Raw genomic sequence first — 26,453 nt, 5'->3', positions numbered from 1 at the left:
TTGGTGCACTCACAGACGAATTAATCAGATACAGACTTGTCTGTGGCATAGACAATGATAGTGTGAGAAGAGTGTTGCTCAGAGAAAGTGATTGAACTCTCGCAAAAGCGATTAAAATATGCCAAATCAGGGAATTAACTGAGCAGCATACAAAAGTGCTGGCTGCACCGCGCGGCACGCTGACGTGCGTTGATGCAGTACACTATAACGCAAAGGGAAGAAAAGCAGCGATTTACCGGCAGCAACTGCAGCAGAAATATGCGAGTGGGACAAAGAATATTGTCAACTGTAAAAACTGTGGTGGAAACCATCCAGCAAAGCGTGATCAATGCAAAGCTTTCGGACAACAATGTCACCGTTGTAAAAAGTTCAATCATTTCAAGCACCAGTGCAAGTCTGCATCAAAAGATAATTTCAAATCAATCAATCAGATCACTGATGCAAACACAGACAGTAGTGAAGAGTCATTTCATATTGATGGACTGTGTCTTTGTGCTAGTGAAATTGATGCAGTAAATCACCATAGTGGAATTAACAAACAAGAAATACATTGCAGCCTGACAGTAAATGGCAAGCCCCTTGAGCTTAAAATTGACACAGGAGCAAAATGTAATGTCCTTTCGACAGAAACGTACAAAGCTGTGAAAACAGATGAGAGAATACAAGAGAACTCGAAGCAACGTTAGTGGCTTACGGAGGCACAGAAATTCAAACAAAAGGAACTGTGATGCTGCAATGTTTAACTGGCAAAACGAGAATCATGCCTGTTGCAATTTCATGTGGTTGATAAAAATGTCAAATCATTGCTGGGCCTGCCAGACTGTTTAAAAATGAACTTATGATATCTCTTAAAGAAGAAGTACATGGAATGGATCTCAACAAAGAAGAAAACCTGTCACACAAAATACACACAGAGTATGCAGACCTATTTGATGACAAGTTAGGCACCTTACCTGTGACATATTCAATGAAGATAAACACAGACATCACTCCAGTGGTCCGCCCCTCTTGCCGAATACCTGTGACAATGTGTGACAAAGTGGAAGACGAACTAAAACACATGGTAAAACTAGGAGTCATAACACCCATTTCAGAGCCCACAGAGTGGATGTCCACAATGGTCACCACACATAAGAAAAACACTGATAAGATCCACCTGTGCATCGATCCAAGGGATCTTAATGAAGCTCTTATGCGCCCTCACCATCCTATGCGCACAGTAGAGGAAGTAGCATCGCAAATGTTCAATGCCAGTGTCTTCTCATCATCCCTATGCACCACTTTTGCAACACATTTTGGCAGATATTGTTTTTTGCGCATGCCTTTTGGCATAAATTCAGCATCAGAAGTGTTTCAACGCGCAATGGAGCAGATATTCATGGGCCTTCCATGCACCATAATTGTGGATGACATCATTGTTGGAGGTAAAGGGGAGAAGGAACATGATGAGAACTTAAGAAAGGTTCTTAATAGAGCACGGCAATTGAATCTGAAACTAAACCAGCAGAAATGCAAGTTCAGGCTAAAGGAAGTAAGCTATGTGGGCCATCTATTCACAGAACATGGGTTAAAACCAGACTCAGCCAAGATACAGGCCATTACTGAGATGCCACCGCCAAATGACAAAGCTGCTTTGCAACGTTTCCTGGGCATGGCTAACTACCTTGGAAAATTCATCCCAAACTTCAGTGAGTTAGCAGCACCGCTTCGACAGTTGCTTCAAAAGGATGTAGCTTGGTGTTGGTCACAGCAACAACAGGAAGCATTTGGCATGCTAAAAAAGTGCATCAAGTTCCCACCAGTGCTTAAGTACTTTGATGTAAGCAAACCTGTGACCATCACGTGTGATGCTTCACAGTATGGATTGGGTGCAGCATGCCTACAGAATGGTGAGCCGATCAGCTATGCCTCACGCACTCTCACTGAAATGGAGATGAGATATGCTCAAATTGAAAAGGAGCTGCTGGCAGTGGTCTTTGCCTGTGAGAAGTTTTATGACTATATCTATGGAAAATCTGTCCTGGTAGAAACTGACCATCAGCCCCTTGTCACAATTTTGAACAAACCTCTACACACTGCTCCAGCACGACTTCAGCTAATGATGATGAAGCTGCACAAGTTCAACTTGACTCTTACCTATAAAAAAGGTAAGCTGCTCTATCTTGCTGACACACTGTCACATGCTTCCATTAAAGCAACATCAAAAGATCTCAATGACGAGGATGATTTTGAGGTGATGGCTGTCCAAATGATTTCGGTCAAACGACTGCATGAGTTAAGAGAACACACTGAGAATGATAGTGTTTTGCAAAATCTGTATAACACCATCAGACAAGGCTGGCCAAAGAAAATCCAGAGTGTACCTGTGCCACTGAAGACCTACTTTCCTTTTAGAGATGAGCTCACTACTGAGGATGGCGTCATCATGAAAGGAAAAAGAGTAGTAATTCCTCACAGCCTACAGAATGAATATCTACAGATTTTGCACAGAGGCCATGCAGGAGCCGAAGCAACTAAACGGAGAGCGCGCAATGCTGTTTACTGGACGGCTATGATGCAGGACATTGACAGCTTTGTGCAGTCTTGCAGCATTTGTAATGCTTTGAAACCTCATCAGCAAAAGGAGCCACTGCACCTACATGAGCTTCCAGAACTGCCTTGGTCTGTAGTTGCCGCTGACATATTTGACTGGAAAGCTCAACAGTACTTAGTGCTAGTCGATTCATTATCTGGGTAATTTGGGATGGATGTGCTAAACAACTTGTCTTCACAAAATGTTGTCAACAAACTAAAGAGACACTTTTCTGTGCACGGCATTCCCCAGAAGCTAATCACTGATAACGGCACCCAGTTCTCGAGTCAGGTCTTCAGAGACTTCGCAAATTCATGGGATTTCTGTCACGTTACTAGCAGTCCTGAGTTTCCCCAAGCGAACGGTCTCACTGAAAGAGCTGTTCACAGTGCAAAGCGTCTGCTTGAAACCACCAAGAGGGATGGGACAGACCTGTTTCTGAACTTGTTGAACATTCAAAACATTCCCCGAGATACAATACTGGGTTCACCGGCACAGAGATTGCTCTTCAGGGTAACACGTACCAACATGGAAACCAAAGGATAAGGACACTGTGAAAGTCAAGGTGCAACTTTCCAAAAAGAGACAAATTCAGAAAGCATCCTTTGATAAGAGGAGCAAGCCTCTCTCTCCACTGCAAGAGTCCCAAATGGTGAGGATGAAAACAAGAAAAGGATATGACAGGATCGGAGTTGGAAGGAACACTCTCACTGAGCCCAGATCGTATGTCGTGGAGTCTGATGGTAGAGAGTACAGGAGAAATCGCCGACATCTACTTCCTGTGAAAGAACCACTCCCACACTGCACACAAACTGAACTGGAAGACTTGTTCTCGCAACTCAAATTTGTGCCAGACAGTGATACTGTATCTTAGGATGCACAGCATGCTGAAGAAAACATTCCAGCTGAACCAGCTGTTCAAAAGTTGCCATATCGTACTAGATATGGTCAGATCTCCAAGCCTAATCCCAAATATGCTGTTTAATCATGCATGTTGTTGAAATTTTGATGTAAAGCATATGTTATTGCACAGTATAATTTTGATATTTTGGTCATTACTTTAAATTGTTATTTTGGTTTTGCATTATATTGATGTTACAGAAATGTTTGTGGAATTATTGTTTTGGTTAAACAGATGTACAAAACTAAAGAAAGGGGATTTCGATAACTGATAATGTGCAATCCAGTTAATGCAGATATGTTCATATATAAAGCCTTTATCCTGTGTTGTAGTGCCCCCTTGTGGTTGAATAAGTTAGTCTTATGTAAAAGTAACTCTGCTGATACACGCTCTGCACGAGGGCTAATAAAAGCACGTTGTTCTAAGCAATATAAACGTCTCCGTCTCTATGACAAACTACATTAATGAAATAGACAAATGTAATACTATTAAAAAGTTAAGATGATGAATCACATTATTTTGCTGTTTATAAGAAAAGACTAAAGTTTGCAAACACTTAGATAAAAAATACTTTGATGATCAAGCCTGAACAAGATGATCAAGTTAAGTTGGATTTCTCCACTTAAGAAGCTTCCTAAGGGACACTTCGGGGAACAAACTTAGGAACATAAACAACTTTGGTAAGATATATCTTTTCGAGTCTTCTTAGCGAGCTAAGAGTGAGCATTATCGGGGAACCGGGCCCTGGACTTAATGTTTCTAAATGAAACCTGGTTAGATGACAGCTGCAGTGCTACAGTCCTCAATGAATCAGCCCCACCAAACTTTACTTTTATAAGTGTCTGTAGAACTGTTAGAAGCGGTGGAGGAATAGCTGCTTTATTCAAAGATGTCTTTCAATGCAAGCAAGTGTTACTTGGTGATTACCAGTCTTTTGAATATTTGTGTATTGCTCTAAAAGGTACACCACGCATTCTATTTACAATTATTTGTAGCCCTCCCAAATACACCTCAGCATTTGTTGATGAATTCACAGAACTTTTATCAACAATTTCCTCTGAATTTTATTATTTTGTTATTGCTGGAGATTTTAATATTCATATAGACAATGCAGAAAACAATACTGCGATTGAACTATTAAATGTTTTAAACACTTTTGATCTCACCCAGCATGTGCAAGGTCCTACACACAATAGGGGACACACTCTTGATCTGCTCATTAGCAAGGGTCTAAACATTTCATCCACTGTAATCAAGGATGAAGCGCTATCTGACCATTTCTGTGTTTACTTTGATTTATTGATCTGTCCTGGCTGCCACTGATGCTAGATCTGCCTGTCAAAAAAGGTCCATAAATGAAAACACCAGTGAGAATGCTACATCAATGTTGCCAAACATATCGGCTGATGTTGGACTTTAAGGCGTCCATTGCATGTTCATAATTAGAGGAAAGACATGGTATTAAAAAATAAGCTATTTATTGATCAGATATGAAAAAGTTTTACAGCGCGCTGGGCCGTCTCAAGGCCACACTCGGCAAGCAACGGGCCCCCAGCATTTAGGGAAACAATTATTTATAAAGTATGTGACTTGATCTTCTTCTTAGAATCTCCACCCACAAAGGCTGCTTTTCCTCCTTGATCTGACTCCATCACACACCCAGTTTCAGCCTGTGGGGGGTATATACCACACAAACATACAGAACACCTTGTGCCCTAGAGCATTTCATCCTTATATGGCAATGTCTTATTACAGGACAATCTTCTACATTATTCATGGGCACAAAGGCATAATCATTTATATATTTTAATACATTAATATTCATGACAACATTTAATTTTATAAATCCAAACACTTCTATATGTAATAATCTGGAAATGAATGATTATTAGTGAATTAATATCAAAAGCATGTATTTCTTTTGTCTGTGTGTTTTCTCCTTCAAGCGTTGTTCTTGTTTTGGCTATCACCAGCAGCTGCAAGGTCGGTCCTACACTCAACCGAAACCACGACCTTGCAGCCTTTACACACACACAGACAGCCCTCATATTTTCAGCACAGGAATCAATTTTGTAAAGGCACACATAAGCTGAATTATAATGATATGATTAGTAGAATACATTTAAACAACATCAAATTCCACACTGACTCTGTTCTCCTTAAAAAAGTTTAACATAAAAGTTAAGGATGCCATGGATGGTATAGCTCCAGTAAAGGTCAGGATGATCACTTGCAAACGTAAAGCACCCTGGAGAAACACAACAGCAGTACAGCGCATGAAAAGAACATGAAGAAAAGCTGAACGTATGTGGCGGAAAACAAAACTTGAAGTACATTATAGCATCTATAAGGACAGTCTTCATGCTTTCAATGTAGAACTAGGCACAGCTAGACAGACCTTTCTTTAGTCTCGCGTAGCCAGAGGTGTTTTGCCACTTTCTTTGGCCAGTGCCAGCCCACAAGGCCGTTTGACCGACATGTCAAACAACCAATCATAGTTTGTTTCGCCTAGCATCACGTTTCTGGTCTTGGAAGTCTCCCCAAAATTATAGACCGGCGTGCAACAAGTCGAGAGATGAAATAGTAGTGAGTATTTTTAGCGAACTTTGAAAAGGTGCCTAACAATGGCTCATCACTCTCTATCTCCTAACAAAACCCAAATTAAAGCGGTAGGAAACATATGCAGACTTTATTCAGAGACATTTAAAACTAACAAACATAAATTATTTTGCGGACACGTCTCTTCAGACAAAGCAGAATTTACCATTGTACTGGAGGAGTTTGTTGGCAAGCTTTATGACACAAGTTTAGTGATCTGTATGTCTTGCAGAACTGTACTACTGAAGTACAAAAGCACTTCCAAAGAAGTTATACGACTGAAGTTGCATATAAATCACATGAGCAGTAAAGCTAGACAGAAACGATGCGTTCCATAAGCGCCAACACAACAACAAAAGAGACTTGCCGTTTCAGAATGTATTCCCGCAAAACGTGAATTGTTTGATCGACGGTCATCAGATTTAACTCGTTTAATCCCACCGGTCACAATTGTGACCGTGTCTTTTTTCTTATTTCTGAAAGCTCTAAAAGTGTTGATGTTGGCTCTGGGCAAGAAATTAAACTTTTAAATGAAAAAATAGATTTTCTTGATTACAATGTATCAATGTCATGTGACCAGTTTAGTATACTTCCTGATTGCACATCTAGAAGAAGATGTCTACCTCAGACTACTACAAAAAGAATTAAACATCTTAATTGACAAATAGAACTATCAAATTTTGTAGGTGGGGTCTACTACAGATATATTTTGAGGATTTTTTGAATGGTCACAATTTTGACTGGTGTTATAACATACTGTTTCTAATGTAAATATGTCTAATTGAATTTGAATGAAGTCCAACGCTGTTTCCCACCAGACTTTTTTTGAAAGCCTGCTGGGTGCAAGAAGTGTGCAACACTTCTATACAATGTCCTTTGCTTAACCCACTATTCTACAGTGCAACAGGTACTGCAAAAGATAAATATGTATTTAAAAATATTTAAGTATAATCTTCATCATACCTAACATTATTAACATGTTTGGAGGCATAAATAATGAGAGCAGAGAAATATTTTCTACATTAATGATAGCAATGATTAATAACTTATTTTTACAAGAATATTTTAAGAAACCAGTCATTTTATGACTTCTATACTTAATAATCTCAGTCATAGTTACTGCTGTTTATGTAGTGTCCTAGAGTTAAATATTAGTAAACTAAATATTAATTTCATATCTGAAAATACAGAACCGTATAATACATACATCTGTGGATTTTCTCAGCAACAATGCAATCATATAGACTTGACAAAAGGCTTTCCTGAGATATTTCCTCTAATGTTTAAGACCTGACAGGGTGAGGATGTAGTTTGTCTTACCTCCCTTAAACTCATCATCTCTCCTTTCTGCTTCTCTTTCCCTGCTTTGCACAAAACATTTCTGATGTCCATCTACAGAAGCCAATAATGATAGAGTCAAAATAAGATTATCTTAATTATTTAGAAACTTACTTCTCGTCATGTTTTCATAATTACTCACTCGCGTGGCATCCCTTTTGGATGCAGTTGCGCACGTGGATGAACGCAAAGACGTGCATGGACATGGATACATGCATGCACGCGTCAGTGCGACTGCTTCGTCGCTTTTACAAGCGTATATTGGGTAACAACATTGCATATAGATCTGTTTTTGCCGCTATTATCTTTGTAAAGGAATAGACTAGTTAACTGCTAAAATGTGATATTTGATACATGGGCACAAAAGATTTACACTGGGGCACGTGCCCCAGTAAAGTGGTCTGGCGACACCCCTGTCTTTAGTCTATCTTCCCTGCTCAGCCCGTTCGTTCTCCTTCTTTCTTTAGTTTTCTGCTGAACGCGCTCAGATCATTTCCATGGTTTCTTGCGCTGGTTTGGCTGCACACTGCGCGCAGCCAATTGGCGTACGAAACATCATCACGTAGAATTATGGCACAGTGTTCATGGGAAATGTAGGAAGTACTGCCAGAGGGATAAATGACAGAGAACAGAGCTTTATGTATCATGCATGAGGCATTGCATGCATCACCGGCCAAACTGGCTAGTAAGTTTTTATTAACACCCGCCAAAATGAATTTTGACCCGCATTTGGCGGGTGTTAATTTAGAACCCTGCCGGTCACTATTGTGACCGAGTATAAAATCTAATATTTCACTAACTTAACCAACATAAAATCACAGAAGGCATAAAGTTTGGGTGTTAAGGAGGTCTAAGGAGTAAATTGCATGTATTCAAATTCCAAGAACAAAATGGGATTAAAACACTGCGTCAACAACTGTACGGAATAGTACACCTGTTGTCATGTCACGACAGGACAGTTGTTAATAATATTACAAGGGGACACTACAATACTTTGGCCAGAAATTTAATACAAATTCCTGGCCAGTCAAAATTTGTTGTTGATGTGGTACTCAAGCAAGTAGAGAAAGAATGTCGACTTTTAACAAGCAACAAGTTTCTTTCTGCATCACAACACCATACACCGTCACACCTCGCTGAGTTTAAGTGTAAGAAAGTCTTGGATGAATGGAGGACTGCAGCACCTAATTTTCTTCGGTTCCTGAAATGTTCCGGTTCCAGCAGACAAAGCAACTAAGCATAAAGCAAAAGGTGAAAGGTATCTTAAAAGAAGAAACTGTACATGAAAGATCCCAGAGGTGACGATGGCTGACATAATACTTCTAAATGCAAGGTCAAAATTAATTTCATCAACTATGTTTCGAAATTCTATGATCTTGAGACATGGTGGTGCAAAGAAAAGATGCATTGATTAAGTAGGCTTGGAGTCTGTGTGAATCATTCATCAACTTTAAAGAAGATCAAGGAGATTGCCGAGACATGGGATGCCAGAGTTTTAGAATGGATGAAAATAATGTGTGACAGCCCAAGCCTTGAAGACTTGTCAAGGATGGATGAGCCAGGTTGTAGCTCTTCATTCCTGTCTGATCATACATATCACCGTGAAGAGAAGAAAGTGGAAGAAGTCTTAATTGACACCAGCAGTGAAAGCGAAGAGGTTTGTAAAATTGTTTTAAAATTGTATGTACTGTATATTAAGCACTTCCAACATAAAGTGATAGTTCACCCAAAAATTAAAATTCTGTCATCATTTACTCACCCTGATGTTGTTACAAACCTGTATACATTTCTTTTTTCTAATGAACACAAAGATATTTTGAGAGATGTAAGCAAACCGTTCATGGACCACATTTACTTCTATAGTATTCTTTTTTCCTACTATGGAAGTCAATGGGGTCCACGAATGGTTCGGTTACAAACATTCCTCAAAATATCTTCCTTTGTGTTTATCAGAAGAACAAAGACATTTATTTGGGTTTGTAACAATATGACAGTAAGTAAATGATGACAGATTTTTTTTTTGAGCAAACTCTCTCTTTATCAATTATAAAAATTGTCAATTAACTCCTTTTCAATAAGAATTTGTATAACTTACTGCTCTCTAATGTCCAAGATTTGTTTTCACCTTAATAAATGTCACGACATTACATTTATAGAAATGTGCAATAACCATTAACTGTATTTATTAGAAATGAGCCGGATACTCGGCTGATACGAGTATCCGGTACGGATAAAGCACTTCTGCCGAGTACGAGTATTATACGAGTAATACGAGTCAATATCTGTGCTCGGATTAAATGAAAACCATCATTGGGTAGCTGATTGTGTCAGCATTCTGTGATAGGCTAGTAGTAACAGCACCCCTCCCCTACACACATACAGATGTATTGTGTTGCTTTGTCCCGCTCTGCTCATTCACACACAGAACAGCTCTCTGTCTCTCTCCCTCATTCATTCGGGTTCGCGGTTCTTTTCCATTAACGTTTAGGGTTTCTTCAGCTTTTTACTTTGGGTTGTAACGTTAATACGTACTAACCAGCAGAGTTCTGGTAAATGTGGGTTCGTTCAGACGTGAATGCGACTCGCATTGCGTCTCTGCCTGTTGGAGAATTTTTTTCTTTTTTAAACCTTCAGCTGTCTTTAACCAGTAACCAGACACTGAGTGTCTGACACGTTTTTGCTGTATTTCAAAAAAATAAAGGTATTAAGCTGGTGTTATAAATATTACAAATTAATTATTAAGCTACACACACACACACACACTCTCTCTCTGCCGGTTGTCAGAGTTTTTTTTTTTTAAGTCGGCTGGCTCTAACCATTTTTTTTTACTTCACACACTGAGTGTCTGACACTTTTTTGCTGTATTTCATAAAAAATAAAGGTAGTAAGTTAAAGTTAGTTTTATAAATATTAAAAGTTAATTAAGCTACACACACACTCTGAATGCAGTTCTGAAAAACAGCGTCAGACTATTTGATCCGTAGAATACACTCCCCTTGCTCTCTCTCTCTCTCTCTATCTCTCGCTCTCCCTCTTATGCACTCTCTCTCTCTCTCTCACACACACACACACACACACACACACACACACACACACACACACACACACACACACACACACTCACCTGTTGTGGAAATAAAAGAATAAAAAAGAACCAAAAAAAATAAAAATTAAAGTAACACTGATCATAAAAAAATTTAAAGTTAAAAAAGAAAGTTATGTTGTTCATTACATTTTACTTCATAATTGCATACTGCAGCACTGCATTGTTTTGATTTCATTGTTGCAAAACTTGTTCTGTAATGTAGTTTGTTTGCTATCGCGATCAAAACCATTGATCTGAAGCTCAATCTGTTAGGAACGGGTAGTCGGACACAGAATCTGATGCAAGTAAAAAATGTTTATTTAGAAGACAGACAGACAGCGATAGCAGCACCAAATATAAATCTCCCAATGGCCAGCCAGGAATGAAAGGCTACAGTCCAAAGTTCTTAAAAAGGGGCAACCCTGTAAAATCTCTCGATGACCAGCCAGGTATGAAGGCGATAATCCACAGTCATAAAGAGTCCTCGGTTCTATTCTGAAGGCGAAAAACACCGAGCACCCGCTTGGAGAGAAAAGGATATTTCACAGTCACAACATGTCCTTGGTTCTATTCTGAAGGCGAAAAACACAGAGCACCCGCTTGGAGAGGGAGAGAATAATTCACAGTCACACGATAACCAGCAGATGTGAAGGAGATTAACACAGGATGATGACTGGAGAGAGAGACAAAAAAGGGTAATATTAATTTAGTTAGAAATTCCTCAAAAATTAGTTCAACTTTAGCCGTCTGATCTAAACATTTCACAAGTGACTGCATCGGTGTGGCAGTTCAAAGCTGGTTTGTCCAGGAAACTCAAAGATGTTACAGTCCTTACTTTGTTGGATCCGACCTTAAATCCACAACCCGTAAGTAAACACATATTAAGCAGGGCTGCACAATAACTTGCATGTGATTGTCACGAATCTCATCGTTAGTAGTAAAGCGGCATCACCTGCTGTCAGAACCGGCTCCCGGTTGCCGCTTCTGAAAGCAGCTGATTGTGATTTACTACTAATCAATGAACCGGATTTACTGAAGAGATGCACGAGACAATCAGCAGTCCTAACTTTTAAATTACATTATGGAGCCAGAGAAAACTGAAATGATATATTGTAAACAGTTATGCAACACTAACGTGTTTGCTAACTAGATGCTGAAGTGTTGTTTTGTAACGTTAAAGTCTTTGGTAGCCACCGGTTTTGATAGAATATCTGTTGGAAATCAGACGTTGTTTGTATTCTTAAGTTAGACACAAGCCCTTTTGGTGTCTGTTTGTGTAAACATGGTATGGTTAAAATCTCTTAGTCTCTGTGTCTATTGGTTTACTAACCTAACATTTAGTGTCCAGAAACTAACACTTAGTGTAATTCCATGGGTAACTTTATTTCAACTGCGTATTTCACTCATAAAATAACAGGCCTATCAGAGAGGCTCATGAATATTACTTATTAGATGCCAAAACGACCTGTTTTTAGCAGAGCTCCTGAAAGAGGAGCTGTAAATATATATAGAGATAAATATAAATAAATAAATATATAGAGATTGTTTTTGGCACTTAAACAGCAAATATATATTCTTAAGGACATCACAACCTAAAATAAAACTCTAGAAAGCCTAAAAACATGTGACCTTTAAAGGGGTCATATTATGAGAGATTTTTAAGATGTAAAATAAATATTTGGTGTCCCCAGAGTGTATATGTGAAGTTTTAGCTCACAGATATTCCACAGATAATTTATTATAACATGTTAAAATCGCAAATTTGTAGGCCTGAGCAAAAGTGTTTTTGGGTGTGTCCTTTAAAATGCAAATGAGCCGATGAAATGCAAACACTGATCACAGTGATGGTGGTTTGATGCAATTGAAACTTGATTGTGCTGTCAAGTCCTTCTTTTCTCCCTCTTTATCTCTGCACTAAATAGCAGTGCTGTGGTTGGATAGTGCAGATAAAGGGGGTGGTATTATTGTAATTCACCTTGTTACCTACCTAACAAAACAGGCAAAATCTGAACGACCAAATTTGTTACATGCTTGCAGAAAATGGCTTACTCAAATTAAGTTACTGGGTTGATCCTTATCACATTTTCTAGGTTGATAGAAGCACTGGGGACACAATTATAGCACTTAATCAAGAAAAAAGTCTAATTTTCATGCTATGATCCCTTTAAACCATCAATATTGGACAAGACCTTCATGCAATGGAAAGAAATGGGTCTATGTACTATTGGGGACCTTTTCGTTGATGGGGTCCTGGCATCCTTTAGTCAGCTGCAACAGAAATTTAATCTTCCCCAAAATATTTTTTTTAGATATCTACAGATTAGGAATTATATACGTGCCCACATATCTTCATTGGAAAATACTTCACCCTCAATTATTGATAAGTGTGTTGATCAAAGTAAAGGAAGTAAAAAAGCCTTAGCGATAATTTATGATCTGCTACAATCTTTTAACTCTCCCACTACCAGATTTCTTAAGGAAGAATGGGAGAAAGAATTTGGAGTAGAAATTTCTGAGGAATTATGGCAAGAGAGTTTAAGGATATTAATGATCATTCTATCAATACTAGACACTGCCTTATTCAGTTTAAGGTCATTCACAGACTAAATTATTCAAAAAAGAAACTGCACAGAATTTTCCCGAATGTTTCACCTCTTTGTGAAAAATGTAATTCCGCTGATGCAGACTTGTCCCATAGTTTTATTTTTTGCTCAAGTATACAGGGTTATTGGAATGGAATTTTTAATGTTCTTTCAGAAATGTTTAGGGTACAAATGCAGCCTGAACCAGTATTAATCATCCTGGGACTTTCTGAACATATACGTTTATTAACAAGAGGACAAGTTTAATTACAGCAAAAAAACTACTACTATTGTTCTTGAAGAAGAAGGAGGTGCCTATGGTCAAGTTATGGCTTGGAGAGATGACTTCCACTTTACACTTGGAAAAAATTCGCTACTGTTTGAATGGGAAAATTGAGCAGTTTGACAAAATCTGGTGCTCTTTTCTCTGTTATCTTGATGGGAACTCTATGGACTAATGCATCTTTTATCGTTGTAATATTGTCAATTTTTCACCATATTTTACAATTTAATGTAAACAGGTCCGGGAAGGGAAGGTTCTTTTTTGTTTGTTTGCTTTTTAAAAACATAATTGATAAAAAAAGAAATGTACATATTCAACCTTTAAGTTGAATTCCTAAAATGAATTGACTTTTCCACTATTCTACTTTGAGAAGCACCTGTATAAACATGAAAAATGCAGTTACCTGTTACCACAGAGTAAAAAACAGTATCCTGGAAAGCCTTTTTCTCACTACGACCCTGCCCCTTCATGTTGAAAGCAGCCATTAGGCTATTAGTGAAAAGCCTGAGAAAACATGCAGAAAATCATTTAGTCAGTGAGGTAAATGCCTACATTCTACAAATATTCTTTTATGCTTGCATTATTCGTAATGAATCATCTCTTTCTGCATTTTTGCTTTTTTATGTGCTAAGAGGAGGGTAAACAGAGCAGGCAATGAGTAAAAATTTTACTGCATAATTACATTCTATATTCTGAGCATGTGACAGTTGTTTAATACCTGTCCATTACTTTATAGACGCAGTCTTTGTTACTCCTCCCTCCCACCTTTGAGAGATGGGACACCTGTACATGACACATGAAAAGCCACTCAATACATTATGAATAAACCAATGGTGTTGGAAATATACTGATTGTTGCCAGATTGAGCTTAAATGGGAACTAGTCATATTGACTCATCCATACAATAACACATTCTATAAAGCTGTGTGCATGTTAACAGATGCTGCATATTTTTTGCCCAATATAGATAATTTAGACTTTTTGGAGACTTGGAGGTCTAGTCTTTTTGACACAGTTTAGTCCAATTTCTGTAGAAATCATACCCTTTGTTCCCAGAGGTTGCAGTCCTTGAGACGTGCCTCTTCTTCAGCAAAATCCTCTAAGTTTTCTAGCCTAGCAACATGGACAGCAGAATTCAGCAGCTCATAGTGCCTTCTGACTCTTTTTATCTCATGCAGAAGTTCAACTAGCTTTCCAAGCACTGACTTCTGATATTCTGTTGAAGAAAATACATTATTTTTGTTTTGTATTATTAAATCATCCAATATTATACCACGGCCTGTATAAATACTCGATTCTGATTGGCTGGAAGGTGTGCATTAAAACAGTTTAATGCACAGGTAGTTCCAGTCAGTTTGATTACAGTTCAAAATTAATCCGCTACTATAAACATTGGTTACCATAGTAACACAGTTACACTTGCGTGAGAGTTCTCTACACTTGAGTGAGAGATGTTTATTTAGGTAGGCTAAACGGATGAATTTTGCACATCGTTTAATTTGTATGGTGAATATGGCAATTTTGAGAAATGGGCAGGCACACGATGAAATGCAGACTTGGATAAGACTTTGAATGACAAAAAGCGGCACAAAGAATTAACATCGCCAGAGCTAAATAAGATCAATGAGAGAATTTGAATTTTAACAATCTTTTATTATACAATCCTTATACACTCACATAGAAATCCAAAAATTATAACCACCCCAACAATTCACATCATATTAACAATCATTAAAGCAATACATATGAGAAAAATAAAGAATCATCAACAACTGAACAAATTGCATCATTATAACACCACTGTGATGAAAAGGACATCAAATCATTCATCATTTTATAGTATTTAAAATCAACCCATACTCTTGCTTTTAACATATTTTTAAAAACAAATACAACTCCATTACTTCCAGTCCCCTCAATTTCCTTCTTTCTACTAATATATATTGCCATTTTTGCAACACCAACAATAAAATTTAAAAGTTGACATTTTACTCTTTTTTTCAGCTGAATACCTATAACCAATAATAAAACTCTGAATATTAAATATCTCACCAAGGTCATTAAACAGTATATTGAGACAACTGAATACATCCTTCAATCTTGTACATTCCAAAAAGCAATGAAAAATTGTTTCTTTCTTTTTACAAAAAGGACACCCCTGAGACACATCTGAATTGATAACATTTACAAAAGCGTTAACAGCAACTGCGCCGTGCAAAATCCTCCATTGAAGATCCCCCATTCTTTTTTCTAAAGAAGGTTTATAAAACACTCTCCACACTGGTTTTACTGTATCATCCAAACCCAGCTTTTCTCTCCAAACAGTATCTACTCTCTCTTTTAAAAATTGTACATTTAAAACTTTAACACAGCCCCTATATATTTTCTTCCTATCAGCTTCATAAATACTTAGATCTTCTAAATCTCCCAAATCTAACATCTTCCCCTTTGCTCCTTTAAGATTCGGAGTAAAAAAAATTTCTGGAAAAAAATCTGTACTATTAGGAAAACTTTTTCCTTCCCCATAACTCAAAAGCAGAGACTTTTCTTCTTCTGTAAGCTTCAACTTTAACAGGTCTAGCAGTTTCTCTACTATTCTCACTGATTTTATTCTTAAAGACAAAGCTACCTCTTTTGAGTTATTCAAATCAGAACCACCCACATCCACTAGATGATACAGCTTAACTTTTCTTAGTAAACACATTATATTTTCTAAACCTCATGCAATTTCCTTTGTTACATCCAATCTGGCTCCATAAACAGTAGGTTCTTCTAACAACCAAAACAAAGATACAGAAACCCCTCTTTTCTTTTCAAATAAAATCCATACTTTAAAAACCCCTTTATAAAAAGGAGTCAGACCATTCAAAGGAAACTTACAAGAGTCCAACAAAAATAACGTTAAATCCAGTCCAAGACCACCAGCTTGTCTTAGAATAAACTTTGCAACATCTCTCCACACAAGATCTTCAGGACCTGTCAAAAGTCTTTGAATAACCTGTAAATGGAGGGTTGCTCCTCTGCTGGCCAAATGCACTAGTCCTTGTCCCCCTTCTTCTTTAAGGAGATATAGTACACTCTGTGGTACCCAATAAAACTTAGTCCAGAAAAAGTCAACAATAATAGCCTGTAGTTTCGCAAGTAGTCCACTCGGTGGGTCAGTACATGCCAACCGATGCCAGAATGTTGAGGCCACTAAATTGTTGATGACTGTAACTCGTCCTCTAAAAGAGATTTTAGGCCACAACCATTTCCATTTCTCCAATTTTCCTTTTGTCTTTTCCAAAACACCATCCCAGTTCTTTTGCATCACTGAGTCGTCTCCAAGAAAAACACCTAAATATTTAAAACCATGTTTGTTCCATTCCAGTCCAGCAGGTAATTTAGGTAGGCCTCCACCTTCCCAATCTCCACATGCCACGGCTTCACTCTTTAGCCAGTTCACTTTAGCTGAAGATATTTGTCCAAAGTCATTAATTATAGCATATAAAGTGTCCACTTCCTCTTGGTTTTTTATCATGACAACAATATCATCAGCATAAGCTGTTAACTTAATTTTAACCTCAGAATGAGGTACACTCCAGCCATCAATATTTTTCCGAACTCTTAACAACAAAGGTTCAATTGACAAGGCATACAACATACCCGACAATGCACATCCTTGTCTAATTCCCCTTGTAATTTTAAAAGGTGCACTCAACCCTCCATTTATTTTAAGTACACTCTCAATGTTATTATACAACACTTTAATCATTTTAATAAACCCTGGGTTGAATCCAAATTCTTCTAGAGTCCGCCAAAGGTACTCATGCTCAACCCGGTCAAAAGCTTTTTCTTGGTCTAAAGAAATAAGACCGACTTTCAGACCCAAAGAACCAGAAATGTCAAAAACATCCCTAATTAAATGAATGTTATCAAAAATAGATCTCATAATAATAATAATACCTTACATTTATATAGTGCTTTTCTCAGTACTCAAAGCGCTTTACATATGAACAGGGGAATCTCCTCAATGTGCAGCATCCACCTGGATGATGCGACGGCAGCCATATTGCACCAGACCACTCACCACACACCAGCTTATTAGTGGAGAGGAGACCAAGTGATATAGCCAATTAGTATAAATGGGGATGATTAATAGGCCAATGGGCAGGTTTGGCCAGGATGCCGGGGCACACCCCTACTCTTTTCAAAGGACATCCTGGGATTTTTAATGACCACAGAGAGTCAGGACCTCGGTTTAATGTCTCATCCGAAGGACGGTGCTTTTTTGACAGTATAGTCTCCCCATCACTATACTGGGGTGTTAGGACCCACACAGACCACAGGGTAAGCACCCCCTGCTGGTCTCACTAACACCACTACCAGCAGCAACCTGGTTTTCCCAGGTGGTCTCCCATCCAAGCACTGACCAGGCTCAGCCCTGCTTAGCTTCAGTGGGCAAGCTGTCTTGGGCTACAGGGTGATATGGCTGCACAGTACGTCTGGTCTACATGGATGACCCGCCCAATAACTTCCTTTAATCTAAGTGCCAAGGCTTTGGATAATATCTTCAAATCAGAGCACAGAAGTGACATGGGGCGCCAGTTCTTTATACTTTTAAGGTCCCCTTTTTTTGCTAAAAGGGTAATCACTGCCCTCCTGCAGCTCAAGGGCAGTGACCCTCCGGTCAAACTGCCATTTAACACTGCCAGCAGATCCTCCCCTAAAACTGCCCAAAAGGCCTTATAAAACTCCACAGGAATACCATCTATCCCTGGAGCTTTACCACACTCCATAGTTTTTAGGGCATTATATAGTTCGCTAACCGTGAGCGATTTCTCCAAATCAGCATTAGTTCCATCTGGAACTTTAGGTAGACCTTCATTAAAGAGACTGGCTATGTCTTGCACATCCTCATGTTCACTTGTGTACAACTCTGAATAAAACTCCACTGCCATTTTCCTTATTTCCTTAGCCTCTGTAACCTCTCTACCAGAGTCAGATATCAAAGAATGAATATTTCTATTCAGACCATTCTTTTTTTCTAGCCCAAAAAAGAATTTGGTAGGACCATCCATCTGTGCTACGCTCTGAAAGCGTGAGCATACCAGCGCGCCCTGTGCCTTTACACCCAATAGATCATCCAATGACCCATACAATGATTTCTTATTTTTAAAATTATTCCAAAAATAAATAAACACCTCTCGAAAAACATTATCTTGCAATAGAACAGTATTAAAATGCCAATATGCACTTCTTGGCTTTACATTAGCGATAAAAACATTGCAGCTTATTAAACTATGGTCTGAAAAACCTACAGGTGAAATTACACAATTCTTAATGACATTAAAATGATGCTTAAAACAGTACATCGGTCTAATCTAGCCATCGTCACAAAATAGTCTCTTACTTGTGCCCAAGTATATTGTCTTTGTGTTTTATTTAACACCCTCCAAACATCATATAATTCAAGTTCTACTATAATTTGTCTTAAAACACGTTGTGATGCCAAATGAGGTTCTCTGTGATTCCTATCAACATTGTCATTCTCTGTGCAATTAAAATCACCACCTATAAATAAATATTCCTCAGGATTACAATTTTCTATGACATTCTTAACTTTATTTAAAAACAAAACTCTTTCATATCCCACCACTGGGGCATACAAATTTAAAAATATAACAGTAAAATTGTCAAATGTTGCTCGTAATTTTAACAGCTGTCCTTCAATCACATGCTCTATTTCACAAGAGACAGGAGTAATAGTTCTTTTTAATAAAATAGCTACACCTCCACTATTATTTCTTTTATGACTCAAAATCACTTCTCCTTCCCATTCCATCATCCATTCACTTTCATTCTGTACATCGCTATGTGTTTCTTGAATAAACATGACATCAATGTTTTTTTGCTTTACTAGTTCAAAGAGCTTAGCTCTTTTTCTATAATCTCTTGCACCATTTATATTCAAACTGCCCAGCTTTAAGTTACTCATAAATAAATGAATAAAAGAAAAGACTGAGCAGAACAAACACAACCAGCAAACAAAAAACAAAAGAAAATTAAAACACCTTTTCTTCATCATTTAACATGCTTGATCTCAACTTTTGAACAATTTTCTTTAGCCTATATACTTCTTGCTCTGTAAAACCCCCTGGACCTGTTTCCTTCATTAACATTCTTGAGGACTGTATAAAGAGCTCACAGTCAGGGAAATAATTTTCAACTTTAATACCTTTCATTCCCTTGGTGTTTTGTAAAAAGGTCTTAATCTTTTCAACCGTATAAGCACTTCTCCCATATCTTTTTTGGGAAACAGAATCAACTGAACTCACTGATTCAGCCTCACTTTCTGCTACTGAATCGTCAGAAATACTCTGATCTGATACACATGCATCATTTAACTGTTCTCCTTGAACCTGTCCCTTTCTCACTTTTTTACTCCGTCCCTTTCCACAAGTTTTTCTCTTCAAAGTTGGCGTCTTAAAAAGACTGTCATCATCTGTCATTTCAACATTTTCAACTTCCATATCAAGTCCAACCGCACCTTTATTTGAACTTGTCTCAGTTTCTACCCTTTTTTCTCCACCATTTTTATTTACACTCTTTTTCTGACTGGTCCCTTGTTCGCTTTGATTATCATCTGTGCTATTTTTAGCTTCAGTCAAATCCGTGTTTTTTTGTTGTTGATTTTCATCTCCTTTTTCATTTTGTGCCCCATCAGCAGTATTTTGTGGTGTTTCATGCTCTCTATCATTATCTGGACACACGCGAGCGAGATGTCCTTCCTGTCCACATCTGAAACATTTCATTGTTTCAGATGTGACATAAATAACATAGTCAAAATTGTCAATTCTAAACTTCAGTGCTAAATTTAGCGGCTCATTTTCATTGTTTAGAATCATGTACACTTGCCTTCGAAAAGAAACAACATGCTTAAGCTGTTCCGTTTTACACCCCATAGCGATCTTCTTAATCTGCGAGACCAGTTTTCCATGTCTAGCCAACTCTCTTTCAATTGTTTCATCTTTAACGAACGGCGGCACATTCGACAACATAATTCGCTTTGCTGGCTGTACCAAAGGCAATACCGTCGTGTAAGCCTCATTTATCACAACTCCATTTGCCACAATCTCATTGACTTTATTCACATCATCCAGGAACAGCACAACTGCACTATTCATCCTGGATGCTGACAAAATACTTTTATAACCAACAACTTGCGCGACAGCTATACTACACTCCTCTACTGTGCAGCGTTCCGTGGGGATGACTTTCATGCCATGCCGCCGCGTTAGCTTATCAAGCGCAACTTTTTCGGACGCCGCTATCTCAATCAGCATACGCTGATCGACAGCGTATAACTTTTCAAAACCACCAAAACACTCAGGGACACACTGAAACTTTACAGACACAGAGGAAATAAGGAAATAGAAAACTCACTCAGCAGCTCCACAAACTCGCGTCTAACACGCTCCTCACTCACTCCGCACATGCGCAACAGAGAGAGAGAGAGAGAGAGAGATGCGTGCGCAAGTTACCTGTGTGCATCTGATTTCGAGATCTACTCTGCTTCTCTTTTAAATGAGACATTGCGGGAGTTTTATGCCTCTGTATACCGCTGGATGCGAATACAGTGAGTGTTGCAAGTTTGATGGGTCTCAGAGCAGGTATAAACCGTCACATTACAAAATACAACATCATAAGTGATAAAGACTTTAAGTCAAGCAATTAGGGTGGCCATAGACCATTTACGCAAAAACCGGAAATACGTAATCAAAGCGTAAATCCAGTTCCGGTGCTAATGGAGCCAGAAGTGCTGGCAAACTATGCTGAGCTGATGCAAGTTAATGTGCTACCAGCAGGATTTATCATTCACCCTGACGCACCACATCTCGGGGCCAGTCCAGACGGTAGGGTTTATGACCCTTCAGAGTCGCCTCCTTTTGGGCTGGTTGAGGTAAAGAGCAGCACAAAAACTGATCCATCTCAGGTTGCTCACCTGAAGGTGCAGGAAGGCCACATCAGTCTGAGGCGTTCACATAAATACTATTGGCAGGTTCAGGGCCAACTGGCAATCACAGGACTGACATGGTGTGACTTTGTTACTGATACCCTATCAAATTTAACAGTGGAAAGAATTTGGCGTGATGACTCATTTATAGAGGAAATGAAAGAGAAATTAGATAGATATTATTATGGCACATACATGAATGCATACCTTAAATTCTACTAATCTTTTCTGTCTTACTGTTGATGAGCTGATATATTTTTAATTGTAAATAGAAATCAAATTAATTTGTAAAATTTGTAAAATTATTAAATTGTTATTAATCTGTTGATATTACACATACCAAAAAATAAAGGATGCATCATTTTGACACATACATGAATGCATACCTTAAATTCTACTAATCTTTTCTTTACCAATCAGTTTAGACTTCTGTCTTACTGTTAATGATCTGTTATATTTTTAATTGTGAATGTAAATTAATTGTAAATGTTTGATGTTATTAATTTGTTAAATTGTTTTTAATCAGTTGATATAATAAAGGATGCATCATTTTGACACATACGTGAATGCATACCTTAATCTTTTCTTTACCAATCAGTTTAGCCTTCTTTCTTACTGTTAATGATCTGTTATATTTTTAATTGTGAATGTAAATTAAATCAATTTGTAAATGTTTGATGTAATTTATTTGTTAAATTGTTTTTAATCAGTTGCTATTACACATACCGAAAAAAATAAAGGATGCATCATTTTGACCAAAGTTTTTTAATTGTTCATCTAATGTTTTAGTGAAATCAAAGTCACATTTCAACAGAAAAATATTAACATAACAATTATTTAATTTGATGTTTATGAATATGTGGGAACACTACATTTTTTCATACTATTTACACATTACACATACATACAAAACATTAATTCATTCACTCTTCAAAACAAAACGGTCCTTGATAATTTGCTAAAACACAGCAGTTAACCCAGATCTGATTCACACTGCCAATCAGTGTGAGCGGCACAGGAGAGTCCCAGATGTGAAAGGACTTCACCCTACCGATCACTCTCTCCACTATTATTCGGAGTCTTGCTATGGCTTGGGTTTTTTCCGTTTCCTCCTTGCTGAATTGAGCCGAACGCTTAAAAGGTGGAATGATGAGCTTGGCTCCAACGTCAGCAAGAAGGTCTTGAATGAGGAACCCTTTGTCCGCCATGACATCGTCTCCTGGCTCCAGCAAGGGAAGGACTCCACTGATCCTGGTGATCTCCTTATCTGAGATGCACCCAGTGTACAGGGGTGAGATAAATGTCACCAAACCATTGGGGGCAACTCCAATTAGCCCTTTCAACGTCGTCCTGTTTTTGTAGTTTGAAAATGTTTCTGACTGTAAGGTCAGGGATGACGCGGTCTCCACAGCAATTTCTGTGCAGTCCAGTATCACTCGGACTTCAGGACAGTACCTCTGGAATTTAAGGGGCATAGTGGACTTAACCTTTTCCCTGCTTATCCAGATGGGTAGTGAGCCAAGCACCATAAAAAGATAATTGGCCCAGGTAATGGTAACCCTGCTGACTCTGGCAATGCTCACATTAAACATGTCAGCAATGAGCTGCTCTTTCATGCCAACGGCAACCCGCATCGAGTACATCAAAAACTCATCGATTAATGGCATGATGCGTGGTGGGCTGGGATCTTGGCAGCCTTCCTCACCTGCCCTCTGTGCTTTGGTCCAGTAAACCAGTCTAAGTGCAGATGGTGCAATCGACTCCCAAAAGATAGTAAAAACTCTCTCGGATGGAAATTTGGTGTAGAAGCGTATCTGATCGTCCGACGAACAGTATCGGCTAAAGAGGGTAGGGGGTGGTAGGCAAGTGTTATGCAACCTGGCTTCTAAATCATGGATGTAATCCAATGCCTCATCCAGAGCACCTGTAAAGATAAAGAACATATTTCTCTTAACGTATTTATGCTACCTTTCAACACAAAATACTTTTCTAAACATGATTACTGTGTAGTATTTAATTACAAATTACATTTCATTTATTATTGTTAAGGAAAATACAAATGACAAAAAACTGAAAAGTTATTACATACATGTAATTAAAATAGGGATGAGCGTGGTACAATTTAACGCAGGTGCAGTTGTAACACTTGTTTTAAATACTTCCACACATGCTAGGATGATGAAACTTGTGTATTTACTAGCTGCCACGTCATCAAAAATGTAAAATATATATTTTTAAAATGTGTTATTTTATATGAACACTTAATAATTGTATTTTATTGAAAAAAGACTTTAGGAGTTCTTGTATACTTTTGGTTTGGATCAGATTAGATTTTAACAATGTGGCCCCTTACATGTAACAACGTACCCCACCTATGGGGCATGTTGTCAAACTTCACCTCCAATCTTTCAGGGTAAATCAAGAATAAAGAATATGTGGTATTAATGAAGCAAACCACATAACTAATAGACATGTGGGAAATTAATATGAGAAAATATAAATACTTTGAACCCAAAGTAGGTTTACAAAATGAAGAAAGTCAAAAAGCTTTAGTTTGTGCCCCTCTCTTCCATACTGCCCATCTCTGGCCCTTTAAGCTAACATTAGAGAGCATGATACTGTTACAGAGTACAGATGTATGCTAACGTCAGTTGAATTTCGTGAACAGCTAATATTATAAACATTAAGTTGTTCCGTTAGAAATGCATTTATCCAATAACGGTACACATAGTTGACTAGCGTTAACAAAACACATTATGAACAATCTTACCTGCAGGTGGGTGTGTCACGTAGTCGTGATCCATCCGTACTGCCTTAGCCCCCATATCGCCATCTTCACATGATCGTTGCTGTATAGACTGACGTTTGAAGGTCCTGACATATACTGACTCTCTTCTCAAAGGAGCAGTAAAGTTGTTCCAAGGGAATAGGCTCGGGACAACACCACTCTTCAGGCGACGAACGACGCAGCCACCACTGTAATCATCCGGAGCGAAATGCCGGCTACAGACGTAGGTGCTGCCTGTTTTTACATTAAAACTTTTCCCTTCCTCTCTTCGGATAGCCTGTATCCATTTGGATTTCATGGTTAAATCCACGGGAAAAGAATGGAATGAAAGGTAAGGCTGTTTCTGGTTGGAAGACGAACAGCCTGGAACACTACAGAAACTGCGACTCCTTGACTCTGCCATTTTTCGTATCTGCCGCTACGATAACAGGAAGAACTAAGACACTTTGTTGACGTATTTCCGGTCGAAAATGCGGTAGTGCGTAAAAGGTCTATTCGTGCCAGTTCCGCCAGACACGTCCCGAACATGTTTTCGGTTCAAGTCGCGTTGCTTAAAATACATAAAAAATTAAGATTTATTTATTTTAAGACATACAATCATGTAATTTCATTCTTACCTTAAAATGTAACAGTTGCTTTTCTGAAATGGAACACGAAATATTAAACCTTGATGACGTATGCGGTCGACCAATGCGCGACTTCCGGAGAACGCACCCGAAAACATGTTCGGGATGTGTCCGGCGAAACTGACACGAATGGCCACCCTACAAGCAATGCCGTCTACACACATCAAACTTGCAACACTGTAATCGCATTCAGAGGTACACTAAATAAAGGCAAAGGTCTGTTAAAAAATTAAACTGTTAACATCAGTTACAGCTTTTACTTGTTTTTAACTTGGCAAATAACCATGGTATAAGCGGGATAATCCACGGCTAGCCATGCATTAAAGGATTTTAATGCACGACGTAGAGGCAAAGAACCACCCGACGCAAAGCGGGTGGCTAGCCGTGAATGATCCCTTACATAAATATTGACCATGGACGTACTAGCTTGAGACATGGGGAATAAGCCTCTCTCGAACTGTGATGGAATTTGAACTCCACGCTGAGGCGTGCGAGAATGCCTAGATCTTGAAAAAAAAGTTGAAGTTCATTAAAATCCTTTTTTAAAAACAGCTGCTCCTGCAATAATGTCAATAAGTGAGGTAAGAGAATTGACAACTATAAGGAATGCAACTGATCATGGACTCACTGGATGTGGATGCCTGACCTTCTCTGCTCCCGGAGTGTGATGGGTTTCGAATTCCATGCTGAGGTGTGCGAGAATGCCTAGATCCTGAAAAATTAAAAACAGCATTGAAGCTTATTGAAATTGTTTTTAAAGACAGCTGCTCCTGCAAAAATGTCAATAACAACTATAAGGAATACAACTTATCATGGACTCACTGGATGAGGATGCCCGACCTTCTCTGCTTCCGGAGTGTGATGGGTTTCGAACTCCATGCTGAGGTGTGCGAGAATGCCTAGATCCTGAAAAATTAAAAACAGCATTGAAGCTTATTGAAATTGTTTTTTAAGACAGCTGCTCCTGCAATAATGTCAATAAGTGAGGTAAGACGATTGACAACTATGAAGATTGCAACTGATCATGGACTCACTGGATGAGGATGCCTGACTCTTTCTGCTCCCGGACTGTGATGGGTTTCAAACTCCATGCTAAGGTGTGCGAGAATGCCTAGACCCTTAACCAAAAAAAAAAAAACAACTCTGTTGAAGCTCATTGAAATTTTTTTTTTTTCGCTCCTGCAATAATGTCAATAAGTGAGGTAGACAGTGTTTCCCAATCCTGGTCCTCGGGCACCCCCTCCCAGAAAGTTTTAGATGTCTCCTTATTTAAAACACCTGATTCGACTCATCAGCCTCCTTCTAAAATGGTAAACATGTGTCCCTAACAAGCTGATGAGTTAAATCAGGTGTGTTAAATAAGGAGACATCTAAAACTTTCTGGGAGGGGGTGCCCGAGGACCAGGGTTGGGAAACACTGAGGTAGAAGAATTGACAACTATGAAGAATGCTATTGATCATGGACATGAAAAAACAATGTACTAGCCAATTAAAAAAAAAATTTTTACTGACAAATTGGGCTGACTCTGGACTAAATGTTTCTGATGATTTAGACCTTGTGGGTGAACAGTGAGGCCTTGGACGAGAACACCCAGAAACTGAAAAAGGAACAGGAATGGTTGAAATACTTTGTTTTGAACCCAGACTTTAAAATACTTTATATTCCATTTGCATTGTGAGCAAG

The 26,453-nt window shown here is 38.4% G+C and overlaps 1 protein-coding gene across 1 annotated transcript; it reads right to left on the bottom strand.

Annotated features, from left to right (window-relative positions):
- Positions 1-21,951: 21,951 nt before the first annotated feature.
- LOC129422859 (uncharacterized) lies at positions 21,952-24,632 on the bottom strand. Its single transcript, XM_073858019.1, has 2 exons — positions 24,126-24,632; positions 21,952-23,279 (listed from the first exon to the last, which is right to left on the bottom strand). The coding sequence occupies exons 1-2, from the start codon at positions 24,544-24,546 to the stop codon at positions 22,279-22,281; spliced, it is 1,422 nt and encodes a 473-aa protein (XP_073714120.1). The 5' UTR covers positions 24,547-24,632; the 3' UTR covers positions 21,952-22,278.
- Positions 24,633-26,453: the final 1,821 nt, after the last annotated feature.

This window comes from Misgurnus anguillicaudatus, chromosome 20 (genome assembly GCF_027580225.2).
Source record: "Misgurnus anguillicaudatus chromosome 20, ASM2758022v2, whole genome shotgun sequence".
Classification (NCBI taxonomy): Eukaryota; Metazoa; Chordata; class Actinopteri; order Cypriniformes; family Cobitidae; genus Misgurnus; species Misgurnus anguillicaudatus.
The sequence above is the reverse complement of the archived record's forward strand: the minus strand, read 5'-3'. Positions and strand labels throughout refer to the sequence as shown.